Genomic DNA, 26,391 nt, shown 5'->3' with positions numbered 1-26,391 from the left:
ACATAAAGTGGATGGGTACATAAATATTAGTTGAATAACGGTGACATTGATAGTGACAAGATGATCTGAAACTTCCATGTGCCTTGCTTTTGATGATGGACGGTGGAAAGTGTTTTGAAGTGTACCACCACTGCGTCAATACCCGAATCTTACAAGAATGCTCTCTTTTTAAAATCAGTACAAATACCAATTATTACATCTCAAGACTTCAACTTAATTCTATCATCTCACTAAATGAATTAAGCTTTGATTAAGTGCAGTGTTTATGTTATAGGGACATTATGTCCCCTTATTGCTTTCAAACCTGTAACAACAAACAACTTGGTGTCTATGATATGTTGGCTGTGCCCCATACCCTCCAATCTACTACCACACTAATTACATATGTGAAAATCAATCAAAAATTAACTTGTGTTGGTTTTGATCTGAATAACTAATGCTTACACTGTTTCTAGTGTTGGCTTTCCATGTGTTTTAGCGATCAAGCATCTTCATTTTGTACCATACATTACAAGACACGTATGAGATCATTGAAATGTTGAAATGTGTTTATTATATTTGGTTGGCTAGGGAGATAGATAAGGTGTGCATATAAAAGGGGTGTGAAGCTGTACGATGCTAAATGTCACCCTCTGAGAAATCCAAGGACAGGGTCCTCACTTCCTCATACCCCTCATCCATATTACAATAATGCATACATCTATCAATGCCGTTGCTTTCGCCAACTTTACTTTTACATCAACCTTCGCTTTCTTTTCTTCTTCTGCAATACTTATCTTATATTCATATTTTCTATCACATCATCAACTATATACTCAAAAACACCAAACCTCTATTATATATATTCTTTTATTTTAAGATAATTAAACCTATTTTAACGACTACTTTCATAGATAGTTGCATGTTTTTTCTTATAACCTGATTTTTTTTTTCTTTTAATGCTAGTAGTACTGAAAAATACAATAATAAGTAAAGGAATTGTAATATTTTGCTAACTAGTGTAAAATTGTAAAGCACTAATTATAATTTTTAATTCAAGTGGTGAGAAGAACATAGAGTGAGACACGCACTGGTAATGGGTCTAATGATAGCTTGCAGTAGTTCTTTCGTTACAACTGGCGAAAAATCAAACAATATAGATTCAGACACTTCAATTTTGATTAAATCCTTTTCTGGGTTCAGATATTTTGCAGTTTCGTGTGGATCAGATTTCATTTCTCTGCAAAATCAAATCCTTCGGAGAGTCATTCTTTTTTCTCCTTTTTAGAAAACCGGTTATGCAATTTATGAGTAATCAAATAGCATTAATTATTTTATTTAAAAACCTTAAATACTTGCTGAAATGTCGTGGTTCAGTGCTACCTAATAATTTCTTATCAAGTAGGGATTGTAGCATGGTAATCTTAGTGCAGCACTCAAATTAGCAAAGAAAATTTCGAAGTGGGTGATGAGAAACCAAATTTTAGCGCAAGCGATTAATCTATATACTGCACTGAGGTGAGTTCACTTTACATTGATTGCTAATTAGGCGGTAATCAATAATAGCAGTTTATTATATTGTCCTCTTCTAATATAGAGAAAGGTTTTAACGTCAATATAAACAGTAATTTGTTGGTACTACACAAACTCAGCTAAAATAAAAAGACGACAAAAATAATATCCACGATAGATAAAAATGAAAATTTTGCTTAAAATAATATAAAGAAGGAAGATAAACGAGATAGAAAGAGAGGAATCTTCGGTGCTTAAACATGGGATATATGGTTTTTTTGTTAGGAATCAATGTGAATTTAACTTACATATTGAATAGAAATGAGAAAGTGAAATATATAAAAGAAAAAGACTCATTAATCCATTGATTTAAAGTTTTGAGCAGAGACTAGTATCAATATTTTATATATATAATTTAAATGTAAATTTAAATCTCACATTCAGTATCTTTTATAACAACCAAACCTTACTCCAAAATATGTTTATGTGAGACTTTTTTTCACAATTTCTCATTTAAAGATTTTAATTAAATCAAAAAAATCTTCAAATTATATTTTTTTCATTTATGTTACTTATTCTTTTGATAGGTAAGAGTAAAATCAAATTCATTTAAATTTGTTAATGTTGACGGGCTTTGTCATAACATCGGCTAGGTTTTCACTCGTGTAAATCTTTTATATATATATATATATATATATATATATAAATTTTCTTCAATGAATCCTCTTGAATAAAAAGTGGATCAAAATTCTGCCACAAATCATCAACCTGTAAGATGCAGTAAACATGAAGATTGAAGGTTGTTATGCAAGTGATCTATTGATATATAAGCATTAAGGTACCAACGTTTCTTAGCTGGTCCCTCACCTTGCAATTACAATTTATAACTTGATTGCAAATCATTTACACGTTTAAATAGCTGATACAATTGAATGATGGATGAAACTTAAGCATCTAATAGGTTCTCCGTATGTTGATGACTGATCAAAACAGAATGGTTGGTTGTGAAGCACAAAGTATAGACAATAGTTATTGTAATGCAGTGCAGCTTCTTTAAAATGCAGTCTTCAATAAGTACATAATCATTACACTACATTGCAACTCTTTAAGCATGTTATTGCTATTAACATATGGAAAGAACCCAGAGGATTCTTGCCGTTATTTTGAGAAAAACTAGGTTCATGTAATCTAGTCCTCGTTAGTAAGTGTTCTTGCTGTTGATTCTTTTGAGGAATACATACATCACCCACGAACCACACATATAAAATATTACAACAACACCCACCTCCAACTCCAAAATCTTAACTAAAGTGCCATATGATCCATGATCCTGATCAAGTAACACGTATTTAAGTTTCTACGTTTTAGACAGAATAGTTAGTTATTATCTTTAATTAGCAGATAAAGATTTATCAAGACTGTGGCTGATAATTCAAGACACCTAATGACATGGCAAGAATGATGTAAATGAGAGTTTGGAGTTGGAAAAAAATCCATGGCCATGACCCTATTGAGTACCAAATTAACTTAAATAAAGAAATTATCCAGCCCTGCTGTGATCTTTTCTTTTCATCGTGTCATCGCCTCTTATTTATGCATGGAAGTTGATTGTTTTATGGGTCTTAAAGTAGAATATAGAAAATTCAGCTATTGGAATTTTTAATTAAGAGTTTAAAACTAATTTAATCATTAAAGTATAATTCTAATACTGATCAACAAACATTTCACTATATCTAGTATTGATTAAAGAACATAAGGTATTGATTGGATAATTAATTAAAATTTGATTCAAACTTAAAACATCTGTAACAGAGTAAGAACCATGTGATTACAATAATAAACATAAATAAAAGATATTTTAAATTAAAAGAAAATGACATAAATTTATTGCATAACAATAGATTTGCCCATTTAAGTCATGGTGCATGTATCATTCTCCTAGGAATGTCATTTGAGGTAGACTGGTCTTTGTATTGAGGTTGCTGGTGTGAATTGAATGCAATGTATGCTACTGATTTAATTCAAGCTCACAAATGATAGGCGTAATCTGATTTTACGTGTGTTTCAGTCTATTAGAAAAGACCATTTAGTCAATGTTAGCGTCAGCATCGGTTCAAGTAGTGCTTCCAATAATAGAGGATGATCATGTCTTTTAACAGCCAAATGTAATAAATCATCACCCTTTAAAAGTGGAGTTATTGGACAGATCTATGGATATCGAAAATCTTTAGTACGTAGATGTTTGTATATATGCTAAACCTGCTATTACAATTTCACTTCCAAGAGCATTAGTATCCAAGAGTAGATAGAGGATACAATCAAACTTACGCTATAAACTAGGTTCTCGGGCGTAATCTTGTTCTTGGAGGACATATAAAAGAAAAACTTGGGGCATGTGAACTACAAGTATTTATTATAAAAACAGATAGTAGCTTCATTGAACTTCTTAAAATCTAGTCTTCGTAAAACTTTGAATCTAAACGTGGAGTTAGCAGAACTTCAAGTGGGGTTGCTTTTAAATTTGTGAGTCCAATGCTCTCTGTCATGTCTACAGCTTGATTTGAGGGCGAAGCAACATTGAAAGAGTGTAAGAGTCTAGCCAAGGTCAAGTGCACAACACGAAGAGCCAGTGGGGCCCCCGGACATGCTCTTCTTCCGGAACCAAAAGGGAAGTACTCATAGTTCTGACCCTTTACATCAACGTCTTTGTGGCTTGTCAAGAACCTTTCAGGCTTGAAATCATGAGGATCATGCCAGACACGACCATCTCTTTGGATCTTCCAAGTATTCACAATCAAATGTGTTCCAGCAGGAACATGATAGCCGCATGAAAATGTACACTCTTCCATTGCTGCACGAAGGGTCAGTATAGGACTTGGTGGATACAGCCGCATGGTTTCCTTTACAATGGCTTGGATGTACATTAGCTTCTTTATGTCAGATTCTTCCACCTTCCTGTCCTTCCCAACATGAGTGTCCAATTCTTCTTGTGCTTTTTTAAGCTCCGTTTCATTGTTTAGAAGTAGAGACAGGGCCCAAGTTAGAGCCACCATGATGCTGTCTCCTCCTGCCAAGATCAGATTCTGCAAAAATACACCGGTTCATGGTTGGAATTCAATGTCAGATATCAATATGTACAAAAAAGAGGTGGTGTTTTTAGCTTTTGAATTTGTTCTTCTGTTCTAAACCAAGATGGATGCTGTACTGAATCAGAGAACATACTAAGAATTTCTAATGACTAAAGCACAAAACATACTAAGAAGAGGAGAGGAGTATAAAGAGAAAGCCTTAACCTCCTTTTTTTTATAAGGAGAGGAGAAAGTCCCTCTTTTTTTTGTATTGTCCTCACACATAATAATATGAAAACACTTACCAGGCAAGTAGCCTTGATGATCGTGTCTGAATCATAGCCAGAAACCTTAAGATCATGCTGAACATTAAGCATAACATCCATGACATCCTGTTCTTCCTTTCCATTTGTACTCGCGTTTCTTTTTCTTTTGTGTTCCTCCAGCCACCCTTCAACCAAAGTGTCTATTTCACTAGCTGTTCTCTTCATAGCCTTTTTGTATCCATTGTTATCTATCCACCCCAGAAGTGGAATGGCATCGGATAATACAAACACCCCAAATAAACTCATAAAGTCCCTCATAGCTTTCTTATATCTTCCTGCTTCACCTTCTGCAGAAGCATCACTATTAGCCCCATAATATGGCTTCCCTCCCACCATTCTCAGAATAATATTATTCGTCAAATCTCCAAACCACCGCTTCATGTCTACCAAAACTCCTTCCTTTGGACAACCTTCTCTTGACCATAACTTGTATAACTCCCTAGTTGCAGTCTCTAACTCAGATGTTCTTGTATCCTTAAGCAATTCAAGCCTTTGGTTAGAGAGAAGCTCAATAGTGGTAAATTTCCTCATCTCACGCCAATAAGGTCCATGAGCAGCGAAGCCAAACATTGCTGAATTGTATGTCATTAGCTTTGTTGCTGCAATACATGGCCTGGTGGAGAATGCTTTATCGTGGACAGTGAAACACTCTTTGGCCATCTCCGAATTACTCAACACCAGAACTTTGTTCGAACCAAGTTTTATTGTGAAAATTGGTCCATGTTTTTCAGCCATCGTCCCAAGTGTCTTGTGTGTAAGTTGATTAGCCCCGAAGAGGTGCAAATGACCAACAATAGGCCATGCTCCTGCTGCTTGAGGCACAGTGCAGATCTTTGCATTAGGACCATTTGTCTTCTTTAACTGATAAAGCAAGGCACCTACAAGCAAGACAAGAACGCCTAAAATCAGCGTTTGGAGCTGGAAAACATCCATGATCATGTCAATGGCCATGTTGAGTAGGCTACCTTAAATTTGTTTTATGTTCTTTTTCCCTGTGTTTAGCTTAGTAAAACATTGCACCCCAGTTGTCTTTTTGACATACAGATGGATCAGGTTCGTGAAAATCAAATGTTTCAGATTTATTAATTGTGCATAATTAACGTTAAAACGTAAAGTCTTCTTTACTGAATAGACTTCAATTAAAAATTGGTCGATCTACTGGAATTTTTCACAATTGTTGCTCTTAAATTGCCATAAATTATTAAATTCAAGACACATGATTTTTGTCTCAAGTGATTATTTTATATTCAATTGGTAATAATATAATCGAAGTATGCTAGCAACTAAACTTCTGATAAGATCCCCTAGGCAAAATTGACCCGGCATCTTGAAATGTTCAAATCTTCTAACCGATATACAGAGTGAGAAACATTATAGTCTGTTCCGCATTTTTTTCTAGAGTAGTTAAAGAATATGAATAAACATTTACTGCATACATTCTGGCTTAAGTATTTTCCGGATTTCATTTCATTTTTTGCAACTTCTTTTTTTCATCGAAATATTATCTTGTCTTTTTTATCTCATCTGAGAAGATAGGCTTTGTCTGACTTTCTGCGCTTTAAAAGTGCCACTAGGCATAGGCGAAGGAAGTAATATTAGAATATTCATTGTAGATTGAGATCATTCTTATCGTAATTCTATTATATCTTAGCTAAATGGACCGGCACTATATGCAGCAGTGTTTCAACCATTTTTATAAAAAGAAACCGAGTGCATTCTAGAAGGTAAGGTTATTTAGTAATTTTATCGTAATTATACTTCCTTCACTCCTTAATATACGTCATTTATAACACAATAAATTAAGTTACTATTTTTCAATTTTAAAAATTTAAATTTAAATTTATTACTATTGACTTTTAAAATGAACCAATACTTATTAATAAAACGAATTCATGTTTAAAATATTTAATATTTCCTCCGTCTTCTTAAGTGACTTTATCTAGCAACTTTATCTTCGAAAGATTTTGTTCTTATTAGTGACTATCTTTTTAACGTAAGATTTCAGTCAGGATTATCTTTTGGATCAGTTAACGAAGCGAATGGCATTGACATTGATTATCTTCACCATCTGTTTTCATGCAACTCAACAGACAACTTAAATTCAGATTATAAGAAGTATTTGGAATTCAAATGCCATTATAAAAGAGTATGTGTACCCAATCACAAATTATGGCCACTTGGCATAAGAGGTATTCAAATTATAATAACGTATCTGTGCTGTACTATGACAAAAGAAAGCACATATTAAAGGTTTTCATGCCAAAAAAAAGGTTTTCATGCAAAAACTTACCAACTCCATCCATTTAAATAGTAATGCTTTTTCTTGGAAATTAAGCACATATATCCCGGGTTACACTAAGAAAAAGAAAAAAAAATCCTTCATGGCTTTTTGGATCTGGACCTAAGTCTTCCAGCAATGCTGTCCGAGCTGGGTTTGGAGGAAGAAGCGAGTGGCTTCATGGTATCTGAACATTCCTTTTTTTCAAGCTGGGGAGATTTCGGAGTATCTAAACACTCAATCTTTTCTAGCTGTTCTTGCTCATTAGAGAAAAGCAATCTCTTTGTTGAAACCTCGGCACCATCACCTTCAGTTTCAGCTAGAGAGTTCAATGATCCCAGATGATTATCAGTGACCTCAAGGGACTTGTCCTCATCAGAGAAGGGTAGCGACCTTTGTACTGAAACTGGATTTGAAGCATCTGCATTTTTCTCCACATCTATTTCTGCGCGCCGGGTTTGAACAAGGAAGTGTGCAACTGATTTGTAACCCAATGACGATATCTAAAAAAGGGAGAAATTTGAGCTTAGCTTCAATTTCAACATCCGGAGAAACAACTTTATGGTAATATAAATTTCAGTCAAGAATTAGGAGTAACCTTTTTATATAAAGGGCCAGTTGGGGCCCATCCTTTTGCTTGACGGCATAAGCTACAGTTGCAAATTCCACGACAAACAGGGCATAGCCAAGTTGGATTCTGTAGGGCTTCAAGTACATGCTCCCCATATCTACAAAAGAACAATGTAAAATAATGAAAGGGGTCATGCATCACGAGAAGCCATAAATTGAAAGGATTGGTTTTGTTCAAACTAAACAAGCAATAACAACGGATTACCAGCAATGGTTCTTTAAAGATGAAGTATACTAATTTAGTGAAATATTGAAGGATAAAAGATTCCAGACAGAATATTTCAAAGCATAATCACGAATTCCCTGGATATAATCCTGGGCTTTGGATGTATGCACATTTGAGATTAGCCTTTGATAATACCTTGAAAGATTAGCAGATATACCATAGCTCCAGCTACATGTTTCAATAAAACAAAATGAGCATTGTACAGTAGTTTAACTAACGAAGTGATCAACCGCAAACTATCCTGAAGATAATATAAATCGGGCAACGACAGGCCAACACCTGATTTAGGAGGGAATTTAATTCACAAAGTCATTTGATACTAATTTTGGAATAGGAGGTTACTGGTTATGAAGTGGCGGTTATAATGATATGAGTCGTGGTTACAAACTTGTAAAAGAGAAACTTAGTGTGCGTTTAGGAGGGAGCCGAGTCCCTAACGTTGGTGCCAACGTTAGGGTGCCGTGGTGAATTTTCACCTGTTAGATGAATGCAGTATGTAAGATTTAGACATGCGTTTATTTTATTTTTTAAAATTTTGAAATTTTACCACTCATCATTTATCAGTTAGAACTTCAAATTCTTGAATGGCTCTCAAATGTGATACATATAGTTGACTGTACCACGAAGAGTCCGTTCTGAGTTGCTTTGACTGTGTTAAAAGGTTGCCATCTCCGTCAAAGAAGTTCTGCAATTTGTGGATTAACACCCTTACGGCGGTAGAGGCAAGAGGTAGAGACCACCTGCTTTATCAAGATTCAATCTCCAAGATCTTGTAGAGAAACACACACACACACANATATATATATATATATATATATATATATATATATATATATATATATATAATTGAAAGTGAATATCTAAACAGGAAAATGATGAAAGCGAAAAGTGTACACATGTCAACATCCTGAGTTGAATCCATCCAATGGATGAAAACTCTCTAAATGCAACCTAATGTTGTGAATGATAAGGAATATGCTCCCTGTTTAGGAGAAGGAAACCCTGTGTTTGTAACCAAATCTGACCTAACTTCAGTCTTTATTAAGAGAGATTAAGCATGCAATGCACTGTCATTATAAAAGATTTTACACCTTTATTAACTAATAAGAAATCACCCAAAATATTGGTGTACTTGCTTACAATACAATATTACAGCATCAACTATTCAACATTATCCTTATTTGTCTAAAATATCCTACCAAATCAGCACAATGTAGAGAGACTGGAATCTTTCGGCATGTTAGAGGAAACAAACTCACGTTAGAAGGCATACCTCATATACAAGCAATCTCCACAAAACTGCCCCTGGACCATGTTACACTGGCTACAACATGTACGATAACCAAGTGTTTTTTGCCTACAAAACAATATCTTAACTCAATGAGAAAGTTCATGCAGAAAAATAAATGAAGACCAGTAGATCAATAAATTAAATACATCTCCTAAATGAGAACATGGAAAAATGGTTATTTGCAAAGAAAGATCTTACAAAAAGAGAAAAGAGAAAGTAAACAAACAAACTCAAATACAAAAGCCTTTCTATTCTAACCCAAATACAAAAAGTAAACAAACAAACTCTTACTGTTCAAAGTGCCACCGCTATCATACACAAGTACACAATAAAATTAGTGGTGTTTTATTTTAAGGAAAAAAATCAACATCATGTTACCCGCAATTAGAAAAGCATGTCTCGAAAGTAGTATTTATACAAATACCAAACAAAAGTTCATGGCAGACAGCCAGTACACCTCTTAACCAACCACTCAAGAACAACTAAAAATGATACCAATCCTCCCTCCCTCCCTCCTCCGTGTTAAAGCCGCAGATATCTTCCTTTGAATAATATCCGACTACTAAGTTACTCTGGAACTCTATGGCAAGTGATACCGTGATTTCTAAAAAATGCAAACTAACAATAAAAAGTGTACTAGAGGGTGTGATGATACCACTACTCTTAATAACTTGGGCTTCGTACAGTAGAGTAACAATTTAATTTACTGTGAGAGAGAAACTGATAACCTGCACTGATGGCAAGTTTTGCCACGGACAGAATCATAGATTCGCTTTCCATCTTTACCACAACCATCAACAAAAAGCGTCCAGGGTTTCTGGGTGTTCCCCAATAACTTCAGGTGCTCATCAGTGTACACCTCAGGCTTGGCACCTTGTTCTATCACCACCCTACCACGTTCCGCAAACTCGGATTTCTTGGCAGGAACTTCAGCGTAACTAACAGGGGTCACATTCTGCAACCTGGAAAGAAGAATCAAGATTTAAGGTAAAAATGAACAAAACTTATACGTTGAGTGATAGATGGCTGGGATTGGAACCTGGAAGAGCGGCGAGTGGGGGCGGAAGGTTTGAGAGTAGGAGGGGTTTTGGGTTTGATTGAGGAGTATGATCTAGAAGTAGTTCGGTGGGGTTTGTTGTTGTTGTGGAGCTTGAGGCTGAGGGAAAGGTCGAATATGCCCAACTTTCCCATTCTCTCACGGTTTTCGCGGATTCTCTTCTCTCGGGTGAGCTCGTAGTCGGAGATCTTGGGCTGCTGAGGTGTGGCGTCGTTGGCCATGGCGTCGGACTCCGCCGTTAGGGTTCGCTTTCTGAGAGCGGCGGGCATGGCAGAGTGGGTTTGAATTCAAGTTTGGAGTTACTCTAGAATACGAAACAGTACAACGGTCGGGGTGGAAGGAGGGAATCCCTAAAAGCCAAAATCTTAATGTTTCTCTCTCAAACGTTACACCTACTTAACTTCTCTTTAACCAGCACTTGCCCCATCATTAAACTTAATAATTTTACAAGGTAATTATTTTATTTCATGAATTTTATTTCTGAAGTTTTTAGTGTTTTCTATTATTTTTTTTTTGTATTTTCCTTGTATTGTAAATTATATAAACTTATATACCTCATTGCAAAAATTTTGCATGTTCTTTCTTTATATTTATCATCATATTTTTGTATTTTGTGCATTTTATAATCCATTGAATATATAAAGAAGTATCAACACGTGATAAAAAAATGCCTTAAGATGTAATTTTCTTACCATTTTTTACGAAAGAAGTCGTTTTATTTTTTTAAGTAATACGTTATCATGATATTAAGCATTTATGTAGAGACAACATATTAAAAATTCGAAATAAAATAATAAAATATGGACGAACTGTCTGTAATAATAAAAAAGTAAGTGTATGTACGTTAACTATTTGCTTACATGTACTTCTTATTTCTTGTTAAGAAAATTATGTTACCATGTTATAAATTTGTATTCGTTAATTAGTTTGAGATTTGGATGAAAGTATGGGTCGTTGTTTCTGTTCTTTTTATTATTAACAGTATTACAAAATCATATTTAAATAAATAACACATTTGTATAATTATATTATTTCATTTTATTTTATCCTACCTTATTTCTTATTTTGTATTTTTATTTTATCTTGTTTCATTTTTCTTATTCCATTTTGTTTTACGTTATTTCCTTTTTATTTCATTTTTATTTTTATTTTTATTTTTTCTTTTTTTTGGTTTACTTTTTTGTTTGTTATCTGTTTTGGTTTGTTTCCTCCACTTTGTTTTTATATTTTAAATTCAAGAAAAGGATATTATCCTAAGCAATATATATAAATATTTGTACTCTAAAAAAAATATAAAAAAAGAAAAGAGAAGGAAAGATAAAAAGGAGAGTCAACTCTGTTTCCTAGTCCTGAAGCAACAGTTGCAGTGCTCGGCTATGTAGTGTTACCCAGTGAATGCTTAGAATGTGTTTCCATGATAGCTGCATAAAAAAGGTATTTGTTTCTTGCTGGAAATTCTTAGGCAATAGCAGCAGCCATGCATTGAAGTGGAAAGAATTTTAAACAAGCGTATACCAACTGAAAAGTGGAAACATGAAACAAGAANANGACAAATAAAATCCAGCGCCAGAGGATACCTATGAAACGGTATGAAATGGTACAATAGAAAAAAGGGGATACAAGGAGGAGGGGGAGCACAGTCAACAAGAGGGGAAGAGCACAGAGAGAAAACACAGGGGAACCATTATTCAGAGAAAAAAACTTCACTGTCAAACCATCAGAAGAGCACAACAAGAGAATACTGAGAACGATTTTTTTGAGATTAAAACACTTCACTGTCAACCTCAAGATCAGGGAAGAACTACCACCATCGCCAGGAGAGAGCAAGAGAGAACCGATTGCCTTCACTTTGGTTGCCATCCTTGGACCTCCTATTCAACCTTCTTACGCCTNCAAGACCATTGAATAACCAAAAGAAAAGTTCAATCAAGGAAAACAGAGGGAACTAAAACCAAAAGAAATAGTTCATTTGAAGCTGCGAAGGTAAGCCTCCTTATCCAAACTCTTGGTCGTATGTGACTGCCTGCTTCTCTGTTACACGCTTGAATATGAATGATGTTATGAATGAATGATGTTGATAAATGTATATGGTTGCGTTTGTCTTCTTTATGGCATACTGTGTTAATCAAAATTATTAATCAAAACTGCCTCCAAAACTTTTTTCAAAAAATGTTTCTTTTTGAATCGTCGTCCCGTCGCGAATTTCCGGTTGCGATAGATATTATAAAAATAAAATTATAGATTTTTTCTTTTTCTTTTATAACAAATTAATTAATAATATTATTATTATTTTAATATTATTTTCTTTACATTAAAGTAACATATTATAGTAAGTACAATTAATAATAGTGATAATAATGAATTATATTAATAATAATCTTAGTTATCAATCCTAATAATAATAATGTTAGCAAAATTATCTATAGTGTTAGTAAAATGATATAGCAGTGAAGTTTTGATGATGTCCAATAATCATGAATAAGAAAATCTTTTGAAGATTTCTATCATATTATAAAACTTTTGTAATAAGTGTAAAATGATGTATAGGACTTAGGTTTAGGTTTTTAGTGGTTTCTTATTCCTTATAACATTGATATGTAAAATTATGTTTAGAGTCAAAATTGCACTTGAATAACCGATTAAAATAAGTGGCAATCGATTAGCGTTAATGGATTAGCATTAAGAGTAATATATTATTACAACAAAGTCTAAAAACTCAAAATGGCTATAGAATAATCAATTACCATAGCTTGTAATCCATTAACACTTAAATTAATCGATTAACACTTTGATTGGACTATCCATTATTAGTTGTGTTTATTCATATCCATTAAACTTGTTCTTAGTGAATAATCAATTACCAAGTATAGTAATTGATTATTACAATATGAAAGACTGAAAACAAAAATTAAAGGTGTCCACTTGAGTCTCTAAATAGACTTTCATTTCACATTTTTGGACACAAACTTGAATTTGTGAATTCTTTAAGAAAGCTAGAGATCTTGTGAAATTCTAAGGCTTGAGAAACTTGGTATTAGTAAAGTTGTCGAAGTGTTGTATTTGTTGTTGAGGAAAAACGGGTCATCCTTTGTGTGTTGACATAAGTGTTTTGAGAAAATGATCATCCTTTATGTGTCAGAGAATGTGTAGTCATCCTTTATTCATCAGAAGATGTGTTTATTCCTTATGATATCAAGGAATGTGAGATTCATCCCTTGTGTTTCAAAAAAAGTTATTCTAAACCTTTAAACTTGGATCTGTGTGATTATAAATTTATCTGATAGTAGATAGTTAATCTTGATTAATCTCTTTCTTACTTATTTTGCATTTTTATTATCATTTGTTAAGTAAATTAATTAGAGAAAAAATTTTAAAAGACATGTTTTTGTAAAAAACCAATCCAACTCTCGTAATTATCTGTTATACGCAATCATTCCGCACTACTCTGACAAATAATCATTAGTAAAGTGATATCTACAAATATTATTAAATATCATTGCGTATAAAATAAAATTAATACAAAGTTTATTTAATTTTTGTAAATAGAAACACATTCATATTAATAGCTTAAAATAATATAAACAAAAGTAAAAAGTGCGTAAATAATCAATTTAAAGTAAATTGCAAAGTATTGTCAAATTTAATTGGTTAAAGTAACATGAATTAATATTAAAACTTTTAAACAAAAATAAAAATAAATATTATTATGAATATAGATCTATTTTAGTAAATACACATATGTTTATTTTAGTAACACAGATCTATTTTAATTATTGATATATACACATATGTTTATTAAAACATCAATTAAAACTTTTACAATAATTAATTATTGATTTATACACATATGTTTATTTTAGTAACACATCTATTTTAGTAAAATACGAATATCATTAGTGTTTTTCAAAATTTTCCTTACCAAAAAAAAAATAATATTCAAAGCAAAAAAAATTATTAGATTACTCTGAATTTAAAAATATGTTTTTATATTTAGAACTGAAATTAAAAGAAAAGAACTAAATGTATTTTTGTAGCATTATAGTTTTGTATATTTTTTATAGTTTTATTGATATATATGTCTTTTATTGCGAATGTCTTAGGTTTTCGTTAAATTTAATGTTAATTTTAAACTTTAATTACTCTTAAAATGTACGGTGGTTGGTTAAATTGAAAAAAAAAATATATTATGAATTATATATTATTTTTTTCCAACAAAATTTAATATTAAAAAAACATCAAAATATTAAACATTTAATTTAAAATAAAGTATTTTTTAAATATTAAATTTTATTGAAAAATCAATGGGTGAATGACTTGTTATGATTTATAATTATGAGTATATAACGAATTAATTTCGATCCCTCTATCATAGTGTTTTAAAATGAGATAGATTGGGTTGAAAATTTCAATCCGTCATTTTCTTTTAAACTTGGTCATCCAATCCTTTAATTTAATGAATCAAAATACGTTGACATATTTTTTAAATTAAAAATTAAAATAAAAAAATAATTAAAATATTTTTAAAAAATATAAATAGTTAATAATATTGTAATATAAACTATTAACAGTTATAAATTAAGTTCTAATTATTAATTATAATAAAATAATTTATCATGTGAGTATAATAATTATTTTAATTTATGTGATTATAAATATTAACTAATTAATTAAAAATTTATAAAACATTCTGAGATTAAATATGTTTTTAATATTTATATATAAATAAATAAATAAGTGACGCATTAGTTTATTCTACCCATCAAGCTGTTTTATGTGTAATTAATAATTATTTTTGTTTGACAACATTTTTATCAAATAATAAAGGACAATGATATTTTTACAATTGACAATTTTTTTCACAACGAAATACGTGTTATCATTTTATTGGTTTATTTGAATTTATATTTAAAAAATATTCAAAATAGATTCATTGCTGTGTCAAAAAGTTGTTAAAAAAATATTGTTAAAAGAATTTTTTTCTATAATAAAACGTCGGACCAAACGTAGCCGAATTCCATATTTTACCACCCAGTTTGTAAAAAGATAAATTCGGCGGTCAATTTTATGCTTTGTCATCTGCTTAATATGGTGCGTCTAGTAAGTCCTAATAAGTTGTTGGATACAGATGGACCGTAAATACCACACCATCAACTTAGGAGGATAGAGGCACATCGCTTCTAAATTTTCAGTGTAACCTTGCTTTTGGTTATGGTGACCAAACAATACCTAATCTAATTAATCCTACGCCAACAGTGTCACGAGTTCCTTCACCTTCTCTACGTCACCATCATATATCACACCCTGTGATTTTGAATATCAGAACACATTGAGAAATCCTCATATCCACGTATGTTGATGAACTACCACATGAAATTTGTTGTTGAAACTGTCAACTTCTTTCCATTTCTTTTTAAAAAATATGACAAAAGTGATCAAATCATATACAATACAACGTAACTAAGCTTTCGAGTTTTTCTATTGTAAATAAACTAAAAGCTCCTTATATAAGCAAGCATTCGTTTGCCTCTTTCCACAGTGCCTCAGTTCTTTACGTCAAAAGGGTGAAACATAAATTAAGCTATGACGTTGAAATATCATACCACCTTTGCTCTTTTGCTTTTGCTTGTCAGTCTGAGGTTTCATGGAAATGTTGCTACTCAGAATGCTAAGTTAGCAGCTTCTTTCATCTTTGGGGACTCGTTGGTAGATGCAGGAAACAACAACTATCTTTCAACTCTTTCCAAGGCAGACGTGCCCCCCAATGGAATTGATTTCAAGGCCTCTGGGGGAAATCCAACCGGACGTTTCACCAATGGAAGAACCATTGGTGATATTGTGGGTAACTCTTTATTTTCTGGGACAAATGCTGCTGTAATGTAACATTTTCTTTTTTTTTATACCTTTTGATTTCTATTTTTCCTTGACTTTTCAACCTTCTTAGGAGAAGAATTGGGACAAGCAAATTATGCAGCTCCATATTTGGCACCAAACACAACTGGGAAAACCATACTCAATGGAGTTAACTATGCTTCAGGAGGAGGAGGGATTCTAAATGCAACAGGAAGTTTATTTGTGAGTATTTTTTAACTCTGATGTTTTCGTGATTGATATATGTGTGTAATTCGCAGTATAATTATTCCATGTTACGTTGCATTAATTTGTTTTTCAGACGAATAGGCTGGGAATGGATATTCAAATTGATTACTTCAACATAACAAGACAACAGATTAACAAGTTGCTTGGCGAATCGGAGGCGAGAGATTACGTAATGAAGAAATCCTTATTCTCCGTCATCGTTGGGTCCAACGATTTCTTAAACAATTATCTTCTTCCCTTTGTTTCCTCCGGAGTGAGAGTTTCTCAAAACCCGGATGCTTTCGTCGACGACATGATCAATCATTTCAGGATACAACTTTACGTAACCACCTTAATCTAAACTTAAGTAATTGAAATGTTATCTTTTGAAAGCTAATATGAATTTATGATATTATGATAGAGACTTTACCAACTGGATGGTCGGAAGTTTGTGATCAGCAACGTTGGGCCAATAGGGTGCATACCTTACCAGAGGATTTTAAACGAGCTGAACGATGAAGATTGTGTGGATTTGGCTAATGACCTTGCAACCCAATACAATGCTCGATTGAAGGACTTGGTTGCTGAGCTAAATGACAACCTCCCCGGAGCTACCTTTGTTCTCGCTAATGTGTATGATTTAGTGTCGGAACTGATCGTAAATTATCGTAAATATGGTAATAATTTAGTCTTGGAAATCAATCACTGCATTACATTGAGAAACATGTTTATGGTAATTAATATATATGTACTTGGATTGCAGGATTTTCGACAGCAAGTAGAGGTTGCTGTGGAATTGGAAGTGGGGGTCAGGTTGCAGGGATAATCCCTTGTGTACCAACATCTAGCTTGTGTTCAGATAGGGAAAAGCACGTTTTCTGGGATCAGTATCACCCAAGTGAAGCAGCCAACCTAATACTTGCCAAACAACTTATTAATGGAGACAAGAGATACATATCTCCAATCAATCTTAGACAACTTATAGATCTTTGATCATACACTAATTCATTTCCTTCCCTTAATTTGTCCACACGATTTTCTATTTTCTCAATTCTATGTAAAAGTGTCTTAACTGTCAAAAATGTGCTTCACCATATCCTTTTTCATCGCAATGTAATCTAAATTTTAATTTTATTTTAATAATAGTTTATGTGCTTCAAGCCATATCCTTAGTGAGTGAATTAAGTAGTTGATGTTTGGTTCTAAAGAAAGACGTTTTCGACAATCAAACATGAATTTTGTCTTATGGCCTGTCTATGTTTGATTTTGGTGTTTGACTTTACTACGGCTTGCCCAAACAAAGAAACTAACTCCACGTTTCAAGTGCGAAAGGAGGGTTTCATTTTCTTGTGGGTTGATGAGGAAGCAATTTTGTTCAACAACTTCTTCTTGTATCTTAAATTTTATAAATATAAATTTAAATATACTTTTTGTTTGCATAACATGAGTACCTTTTTTTTTTATCTGTCTAAAATTTGATAATACGTTTTTAGTCGTTGTAAATAATTGCAATTTAACTTTAATCTCTATAAAATATTTTTTAATATTTTTTTGGAATTTAAATTACTATTTTAAATTTTAGTGTTTAGTTGTATTAAAGATCTAAATAAAATTTAATTTATTTAATAATAAAAACAATGATCAAAATAAAACTTAGTTAATTGTCGTGATTAACAATATATTCGAGCTAATTAGCCGTGAATGATATTTTTCTCGATTATTACCCCTGCCAATAAAATGTTAAAAAAGTTGAGTGTTTAAGAAAATCACAGCTAAAGTGATGGGAAATACGACAAAATGTCCAAAGTTTGGAAAAAGTAGTTACTTTTATTATGTTTTTCTTATTTGATGAATTATATTTTGCATTTGCACATGAGATTGTATTTATAAAGATGAAATTCAATTAATTTATGTTTATAATAATCCTCAGATTTATGAGATAAGCAAAATTAATCTAAATTCGTTTGTTTGAGGTTTTGGAGGAAATGAATATGTTAAAAGAAGTTTTGAGGTTTTTATTTTTTAATTACATGGACCATGTAGCGCGGAGTTTTGAAAGGGCCAAGACACGTTGGGCCTTGGTAGCACTAGAAAACCAAATCAAACTAAATTGATATGAGTGTATTGCGGAGCGGGATTTGAGAGTTGAGAAAGATTCTGATTCTCCTCACTAACCCTCTCTCAACGCAACTCATTTCAATTCAATTCAAGCCGTGTGAATATGAAATTGAAACTCGCGCAAGAAAAAATCAATTAAAATTCCCCCCAAATTCACGTGCATGTGTCGTCGCCTAGGGTTTAAGGAGGAGTTTTCTTCAGTTCGATAATAATACTCACAACACAACAATGTCATTTTCGTTGTTCGCCACGCCGCAGCAGCAACAACAACCACAACCGCAGCAGTCTCCTTTTCAACCACAGCAAACTAGTCTGTTCCTTCCGCAGCAGCAGCCGCAGTTTCAACCACAACAGCAGCAGCAGCCGCAGCAGCCGCAACAGCAGTTGTTTTTGTTCACTAACGATAAAACACCCGCTAGTTATAGTACCAATTGGGCGGATCTACATCCTGACTCCCAGAAGATTCTCCTTCAGATAGAGTATGCTTTAATTTCACCATTTTTTCTCAAAGTTTCTGCAAAAATGAGAGAGAGAAAGAGAGAGAAGAAGGTTTTGTGTTCAGTGGTTAAAATGTGGTTATTGCTTGTCCTTTAGTTGCTTAATTACCTGTAATCTGTTACTTAGGGAGCGGATATTGGAGTATAGGGATGAAAGCCAGAGACTAGATCAGTGTAGTCGTCTTTATGATTCTTCCGTTTCCAACGATGGCTTTGAGCTTGACGCGGGCCATATTGTTCAGGTGCTCCCTTTATGCTCTTGTTGATTCTTATTTGGTTGTAATCTATTCCATTCTTGTTATATAACATATATTTATTTTTTTCTTGTAAAGTGTTGTTTCTTCGGTAGTAGAACTTGTGGTAAAATGACAGTTTCCTCCTTGCAAGAGAAAACTAAGTAGATTGATGTTTCTAGTTGACGCATATCTGATATAATGTGACTGGTTTTATTGAAGTTTATGTTTTAGCAGTGTTGAGTTGAGAATTAATGGAGTATCTGTTTTTACTAAAGGCAGGGCCTAATGCTACTGGTTTTATTGTAGTTTATATTTTAGTTGTGTTGAGTTGACAATTAATGGAGTATCTGTTTTTACTAAAAGCAAGGCCTAATGCTACTGGTCATTTCTGTTACTATCCTGTGGACAGAACTAACATGACCATCCTTATCTGACTTCTATAAGAAATTTAAATTTTCATTGTTTGTTGTTTGCAAAGTAAAGTCTGAAAGAAGTTTATTTGTTAACAGTTGCCACACTAAGTGTAAAGAAGTTGTGGCAAAATCAGTTGATTGTTGACACTTGGATTATGTGGTTTGCTCTATTTTTCAATGAGAGCATGTCACATTGTGACCTCAAAAGCACAAAAAGTCTGGGAGTTTTTCATGTATTCTGTTTGTCAAATATTGGTAGTGAACGTTTTAGGTAGTGAACCTTTATAAATGAGTTATTTTAAATTGTAGGTAATTCAACTCATGTTGCCGTTGCAATTTTTGTACGAACATGCTAACCTATTTTGAGAAATGTTAAAGTATGCATTCTTCTTATGACGTGCGCTAAAGTCAATTTTAAATCCATTTTTCCATTCCTACTTTGTGCTTTTCATGTATGGTTAGTCAACTTTCTTCCATGACTAAGAACTATCACTAATGCCGAGATGGTTAACTGCTCCCTTCTCTCACAACATTGTGCTTATTGCTTAATGTAATCTATTCATGAAACAATGTTTTTTTTCCTTCCTTGTGATGTTTGATAGGAACTTGGTGGAATTAGCACTGGCATGGAACGACAAAAGACGTTGCTGCAGGAACTGATGTCCACTGTTAAGGAAATGCTACGCAACACAGAGGTTGCTGTTCGATCCTTTATGATACTACGCCCCAGGTTCCTTCATCCCAGTGGGGGTTCATCAAGTGCCACTGCCCCATCACAGACTCCTGGAGCGACTATAGCACCTGGCTCAAGTGGCCAACCAATAAATGCATCTATAGTGCCTGTTTTTGATTTCTACAGTGGTCTTCCAAAGAAACCATCTCCATTTTTACAGCAAACAATTTTAAGATTTGAGAAGTATCTTGGTGAGTGCCATCAGTGGATTGAAGAGTTAGAGCAGCTGCTTCTTTTGGACTCTGAGAGAAATGCTCCCAGTAACGGATCCTCATTACTACAATCTCTTCCCAAGGTCATGACAAATGTGCATGACTTTTTTGTTCATGTGGCTGCGAAGGTAGATTGATTACTCTTTTAGCTAATATCACAAATAACTACGAGTATATGCACTTTGTATTGAACCGTCTGAACTAAAATTTACTTATTCATAAAATATGACTTCCAAAATTTAATGATGGTGGAAACTTTTTATTTTTTATCACATTTCTCTTTCTGTGTATGTGTTGTTGGTTCATTTTAAATTGCTATCTCTTTTTAAAGAGTCTATTATAAATGTTATTCATCTTGTCCGTATTCATGCTTCTCTGGTACTTCAAATTTGTTATCATTTTCTATATTTTATATGGAAATGGTAACATGCTCCATTTTCTGCTTATTGTAATGAATGAGAGGCCAAAAGCTTTTGTAGTAGTGATGGTGATAAATGTACAGTTGACCCTTTTGCTAAAAGGCTTCTCATGCATATATAAAACCATGCCATATAACTTTACCAATTCTCATTTACAGCAATGATAACCAATTTTTAAATAATGTCTATTCAGGTCGAGAGCATTCATCAGTTCATTGAATCTATGAAATCATCATACCTAGCTGATCAGCGTCGCCAGGGGGAGGTGAATGACCCGTTTTTGGAGGCAGATCGGCGAGAAACTGCTAGACAAGAAGCTGCCTCAAAAAGAGTTCATCCAACATTGCATTTACCTGCAAATCCACAACCCTCAACTCAAGTTGCTGGGTTGTTTTCCAGTTCAGGGACTCAAGCGGCATTGCCTGCCCCACAGACTTCTGCAGCAACTACATCATTGTCATCAGGAAGTGGATTCTCTCTTTTTAGCACACCATCCTCTGCTCCATCGTCTTCTGCATTGTCATCTTTATTTACGACACCAACTCCTGCTCCAGGACCTCAAACCTCACTTTTTGGTTCTGCAACATCTGTACCAGCATCAACTCCCTCTCTGTTCGGTAATACCACTCCATTGTTTAGTTCAACCCCAGCTACAAATTCACTCTTTTCAACTCCATTTGGTTCAGGTACTGTTTTTAGATTATATTTCTTAATAGTAGTCATCCTACTTTCAAGTATGATAGACTACATAGTTGTTTTTAGATAGAAAAGTGTTTTGGTAATCATAATTTCAAAGTTTAGGGTGATGTTGGACCACAGAAAACATAGGACTTAAAAGGTAAAAATCAGGGTTTATTGGGAGAATTAAAGAAATGATGATGGTAAAGGGTGAGGATTAAGATCTTAAGTTTCAACTGAGGTTAACCGAGTAGCTAGTGTTGGTTGTAAATAAAGAACCAAATAATCAGTCTAGTTAAAAAGTTAAAATTGGTTTTATTTCTAATTTTTCATTATTAAGAGAATTGAGTATGTGACTTTAATTGGTGTACATGAAGCGCTGATTCTATACTGGTTTTCTGGTTGAAGTATTGGTTTTGGAAAGGTTTTAGGGTTTGTTTCAAATGTATGGAGGACCATGTCCTATTCCAGTTCACAAACTGACATGTTCCGGTTTTGGAAATCTGTTTGAAATTATTGAACATCTTATTGTTGTACTTGACCGCTAGAGAGAAAGAGGATGGAACCAGGATCCATTAACACTAGTCTTTTGTCCCCTAGAAATTTGAACATTCATTGTCAAATGAAATTAACAATTTGCTCGGTTTTCTTTCCAGGCGCTGCAACAGGATCTGGGGCTAGCTTTGGACCTGGATCGGTAAAATAAATTTTATCCTTACTGGCACGTTTGTAGACTATTTCTGTTAATTATTTAAAACAATCCTAGTATGTCGTGTCTTGTCAGTCTTAAGAGAATTAAGCATTGTGAATTTTGTGCTTTGTATGATTGCTTCTTCTGAATTTTCGTTTCTATGATGTTCTTGCAGAAAAATCCACGGGCGAAATCCAGAACTGCTCGACGCTGATAAGTGTGATCTGAAAGCATAAAGTTGATTGGAATCTTTCCTGTTGCCGAACAAATATGCAACTTACTTGCTCGAAGCAATGGTTTTTCCTTATTAGACGGTCTTAAATGGTTTTTGCTTTGAATTGGAATGTAGATTTCGCATTGAAGGCAATGGTACGTATCGTGGACATTTGGATGCGGCCCTGTTTCAGTCCATTGAGTTCTTCCATTAGGTATTTTCTTTTAGTTACTGTTGACCCATTTTCTTTAACATTGTAGATTAATATAGGTTAGATGGATTTGAATGCTATATGTTGTAGCTTTGCTTTCTTCCTGGTTCCTGGTTGAGTTTTATACATCCCTCGCTGTTGTAAAAATACCAACTGCTTGGAAGATATTTGGATACATTTTACTGATATATTATTGTAAACATGGAGTAATTGAACTTTAAAACACCTAGACTTGTTCACTATTTTCACTATTTAAGGCTCGAGACAAACCCAACCCACACTTCTGAAACCCCGTAAATATCGTGATAAATTGGTACCTTTAGTACTTTTAAATTGTTAATTTTTATTGAAGTAATTTGGTGCTTTGTGCACTAAATCTTTAATAATGAAATTCGTTATTATAAGAAATCAAACGCATACAATGAATTAGGAGAAAAAAAATGAAGAAATTTGCTTTTTATTACGAGTTCAAAACGTATTAAATACATTCATTTAAAAAAGCAAAATAATAAGAGGATTTGGATGGATACATACGCATATGCGCAACACAAATAAAATTGCCCTTCAAAATACATTTTATGAATGTGTAAAATTCTGAGGATCGAGTCTTGCAGAGTATGTCATGTTAATGGTTCACAATTGAAATTGCACTGCATTTTATTAACATGGTATTTTTATAAACATGCGATGAAGAGTTTGATATTTAAATATATATGAACGAAGACAATATATATGACCCATTTTCTTTAAATTGTAGATTAATATAGGTTACATGGTTTTTGAATGCTATATGTTTTAGCTTTGCATTCTTTCTGGTTCCAGATTGAGTTTGATACATCCTTCGCTGTTGTAAAAGATATCAACTACCTGGAAGATATTTGGATACATTTATTGATATATTATTGTAAAGTTGGAGTAATTGAACTTTAAAACACACATACTTGTTCACTATTTAAAGCTCGAGATAAACCGAACTCACACTAATGATACCGTAAATATTATTATAAGGCTTTATTGGTACCTTTAGTATTTTTAAATTGTTGATTTTTATTGATGTAATTTGGTGTTGTGTACTAAATCTTTAATAACGAAATTCGTTACCATAAGAAATCAAACACATACAATGAATTAGGAGAAAAAATGAAGAAATTTTCTTTTTATTACGAGTTCAAAACATATTAAATACATTCATTTAAAAAAGCAAAATAATAAGAGGATTTGGCTGGATACTTAAAAGTACAGGTCCAAGATAACTGAGTTTTATATGCATAAGCGCAGCACAAATAAAATTGTCCTTCAAAATACCTTTTTTTAATGTGTAAAATTCTGAGGACCGAGTCTATTTAATGGTTTTTTGGACTTAATGATTCACAACTAAATTGCACTGCATTTTAAGAGTTATATTCCCAACCAGAAAATCTATTCCATTGGTCAATAGAACAAATCTTCTATTTTTTCTTAAAATACAATGAAATAGATCAAATGCACTTTTCTTATGTAACAGGGATTTTTTTTTTCTTTTTTTTGTATAAGATGATAATATAGTAACACTGCATAGTTTTGTATACATAAAGATTCCTATGAACTCTAAATTCAATTTTCAAAATATTTTCCTCTTTCTGAATAGTTCCTAAAGTAAAAAATTATATAAATAATTTTTCAAGTATTAGAAATGATGCCAAATACTCTTTCAAATGTTTATATTTTAAAATTAGTATATAAACATTAATAAAATATATAAATACAAAAACTAATTTGCTGAATATTCATATACTTAAGGAACTATTTATATATTTTTTATTATTTTACGGACTACTTAAGGGAGTCAGAAAGGGTTAATAAATGAAGGAGCACATCTATAATTTTATAAATCTAATCCCCTTTTTCTTAACGAAAAAAAAAATTAATCATGGCACATTCAGTCGTGTGTAAATTCTGTTATTGGTAAAAATGAAACAAAGAGCTCCTAAATATTTGACCGGATAATTATATTGGCTTCGCATAGATGCTAGCTCTTTCATTAGAGACGACGATTAAATATAATCCTCCACATTGTGGCCTAGAGATTTATAGTCAATTAAATATGATAATTTAATTAACAAACATATAATTGTATTAGAGCATTGAACAAATATTTTTGATTTAGAGAATAATATTAAGGTTAAAACCACTTTGGCGTCCTTGTTTTCGTTATGTTTTCCCAATTGGGTCCCCGTCTTTTAAAAACTCCCAATTAAGTCCCTTTAAGTGTTAATTTGAAACCAATTAACCCTTCCCGTTAAAAATCGTTAACGGTGTTAAACTATTGTAGATGTGTTGGCTGACGTGGTAGACGTTCTACTGATTTGCGACATTTGACACTGTTGAATGAAACGTGTCATCTTTTCCATTCATTAAGATTTGTAATTATATTTATAATTTAGTAATTTGGAGAATCATGAAATCGTGATTGAGCTTAAGTTCTGAAGTGGAGAACCCAGATCGAGGTATTTAGGGTTCTTTTGAGTTGAAGNTTGGGCTGCACTTGAAGAGGGAAGTTCCAAACTACAAGACGCAACNATGTCCATGGCNCATTCTTGTTCCTCTTCAACTTGCAATGACTGTGGAAGGAAGCATATGCGTTCTGTTAGCTCTCGTGGAGATGCATCGCTGATCTGCCATTGTGGAGAGAAGACTGTGTTGAGGACTGCAAGAACCACCAAGAATCGAGGGAAATAGTTCTGGGGTTGCCCTAGGTATAAGCTGGGGAGTGAAAATGGATGCAACTTCTTCAGATGGTTAAGTAATTGGGGAGTTGAAGAAAGTATTAGCTGTGAGCTTTTGGAAGCAAATGACGTGAGGTTGGGGAAGACTTTTGAAAAGCAAGGTGTTAAGCAGATGTCTGATGTGGAGAAAGCTGTGGTGGGTCTTCAAAGAGNGATGAAATATTTGGTTNTGGTTGTTAGTGTTCTATTTGTAATGANCACGATTTTAATTGCAATGATGATGGGAAGGGCTTGATGATGTATGTAGTTGTAGGTTGTTGTCATGTTGATGTAGTTAGGATTGGTTTGTTTTGTTATGAGTTGCAGGATTTGGTCATGTTATTGTAGTTAGGTGGTCTGTGATGGTGGTCATGTTATCCTAGTTAGGTGGTCTGTTATGTTATTATAGTTTTGTGCTCTGAAGATATAGTGCTTCAGATGTTTAATGTAGTGGACCAGATGTTTAATGTATGGTTGTTACCTTTAATGAAAATGGTATTTTGGAAAGCATGTGTTGGCAGCATTTCCATATATTCAATTATCAAAGTTATATATTGCGACCTGTTTGAAGAAGATTAACAATAATTTAAGTGATATATTTTACTCATACATATCAATATGAAAAAAGAACTGAATGAGTAAAGTTGGCAATGGAATTTCGTAACTTTTATATAAATAGCAAAAGGTAACCAATCAAGGTTCATACAGCCAGCAAAATTCAAGTGACATATTACATCTTTCATCATTCAAGTGGCCTATTACATATATAGTACCACTAAAACA

General features: G+C 33.1%; 4 protein-coding genes across 7 annotated transcripts; 2 read left to right on the top strand and 2 right to left on the bottom strand.

The window, feature by feature from the left end:
• Positions 1 to 3,704: 3,704 nt before the first annotated feature.
• LOC106777041 (cytochrome P450 CYP82D47-like) lies at positions 3,705 to 5,946 on the bottom strand. The gene is made up of 2 exons (XM_014664542.2): positions 4,865 to 5,946; positions 3,705 to 4,574 (listed from the first exon to the last, which is right to left on the bottom strand). Exons 1-2 carry the CDS (start codon positions 5,834 to 5,836, stop codon positions 3,945 to 3,947), a joined length of 1,602 nt encoding a protein of 533 aa, XP_014520028.1. The 5' UTR covers positions 5,837 to 5,946; the 3' UTR covers positions 3,705 to 3,944.
• Positions 5,947 to 7,036: 1,090 nt separating this feature from the next.
• Positions 7,037 to 10,762, bottom strand: LOC106777066 (cell division cycle-associated 7-like protein). 3 transcript variants are annotated; one of them, XM_022775807.1, is made up of 7 exons: positions 10,350 to 10,762; positions 10,039 to 10,272; positions 9,293 to 9,376; positions 8,640 to 8,759; positions 8,155 to 8,187; positions 7,762 to 7,891; positions 7,037 to 7,666 (listed from the first exon to the last, which is right to left on the bottom strand). In XM_022775807.1, exons 1-7 carry the CDS (start codon positions 10,634 to 10,636, stop codon positions 7,265 to 7,267), a joined length of 1,290 nt encoding a protein of 429 aa, XP_022631528.1. In that variant the 5' UTR covers positions 10,637 to 10,762; the 3' UTR covers positions 7,037 to 7,264. The 3 variants fall into 3 exon arrangements, with proteins under 3 accessions (XP_022631528.1, XP_022631529.1, XP_014520061.1); XM_022775808.1 differs by lacking the exon at positions 8,640 to 8,759 and having other exon boundaries at positions 10,350 to 10,760; XM_014664575.2 differs by lacking the exons at positions 8,155 to 8,187; positions 8,640 to 8,759 and having other exon boundaries at positions 10,350 to 10,759.
• A 5,123-nt stretch (positions 10,763 to 15,885) lies between these two features.
• Positions 15,886 to 17,606, top strand: LOC106777408 (GDSL esterase/lipase At2g23540). The gene is made up of 5 exons (XM_014664993.2): positions 15,886 to 16,206; positions 16,309 to 16,439; positions 16,537 to 16,785; positions 16,864 to 17,119; positions 17,206 to 17,606. The coding sequence occupies exons 1-5, from the start codon at positions 15,948 to 15,950 to the stop codon at positions 17,433 to 17,435; spliced, it is 1,125 nt and encodes a 374-aa protein (XP_014520479.1). The 5' UTR covers positions 15,886 to 15,947; the 3' UTR covers positions 17,436 to 17,606.
• A 926-nt stretch (positions 17,607 to 18,532) lies between these two features.
• Positions 18,533 to 23,093, top strand: LOC106776357 (nuclear pore complex protein NUP58). 2 transcript variants are annotated; one of them, XM_014663791.2, is made up of 6 exons: positions 18,533 to 19,039; positions 19,185 to 19,299; positions 20,309 to 20,779; positions 21,264 to 21,756; positions 22,405 to 22,469; positions 22,615 to 23,093. In XM_014663791.2, the coding sequence occupies exons 1-5, from the start codon at positions 18,789 to 18,791 to the stop codon at positions 22,452 to 22,454; spliced, it is 1,380 nt and encodes a 459-aa protein (XP_014519277.1). In that variant the 5' UTR covers positions 18,533 to 18,788; the 3' UTR covers positions 22,455 to 22,469; positions 22,615 to 23,093. The 2 variants fall into 2 exon arrangements, with proteins under 2 accessions (XP_014519277.1, XP_014519276.1); XM_014663790.2 differs by having other exon boundaries at positions 18,534 to 19,039; positions 22,405 to 22,445.
• The last annotated feature ends 3,298 nt before the right edge of the window (positions 23,094 to 26,391 follow it).

Source organism: Vigna radiata, chromosome 11 (genome assembly GCF_000741045.1).
Source record: "Vigna radiata var. radiata cultivar VC1973A chromosome 11, Vradiata_ver6, whole genome shotgun sequence".
NCBI lineage: Eukaryota > Viridiplantae > Streptophyta > Magnoliopsida > Fabales > Fabaceae > Vigna > Vigna radiata.
Note: the sequence above shows the minus strand (reverse complement) of the source record. Positions and strands in the feature narration are given on the sequence as shown.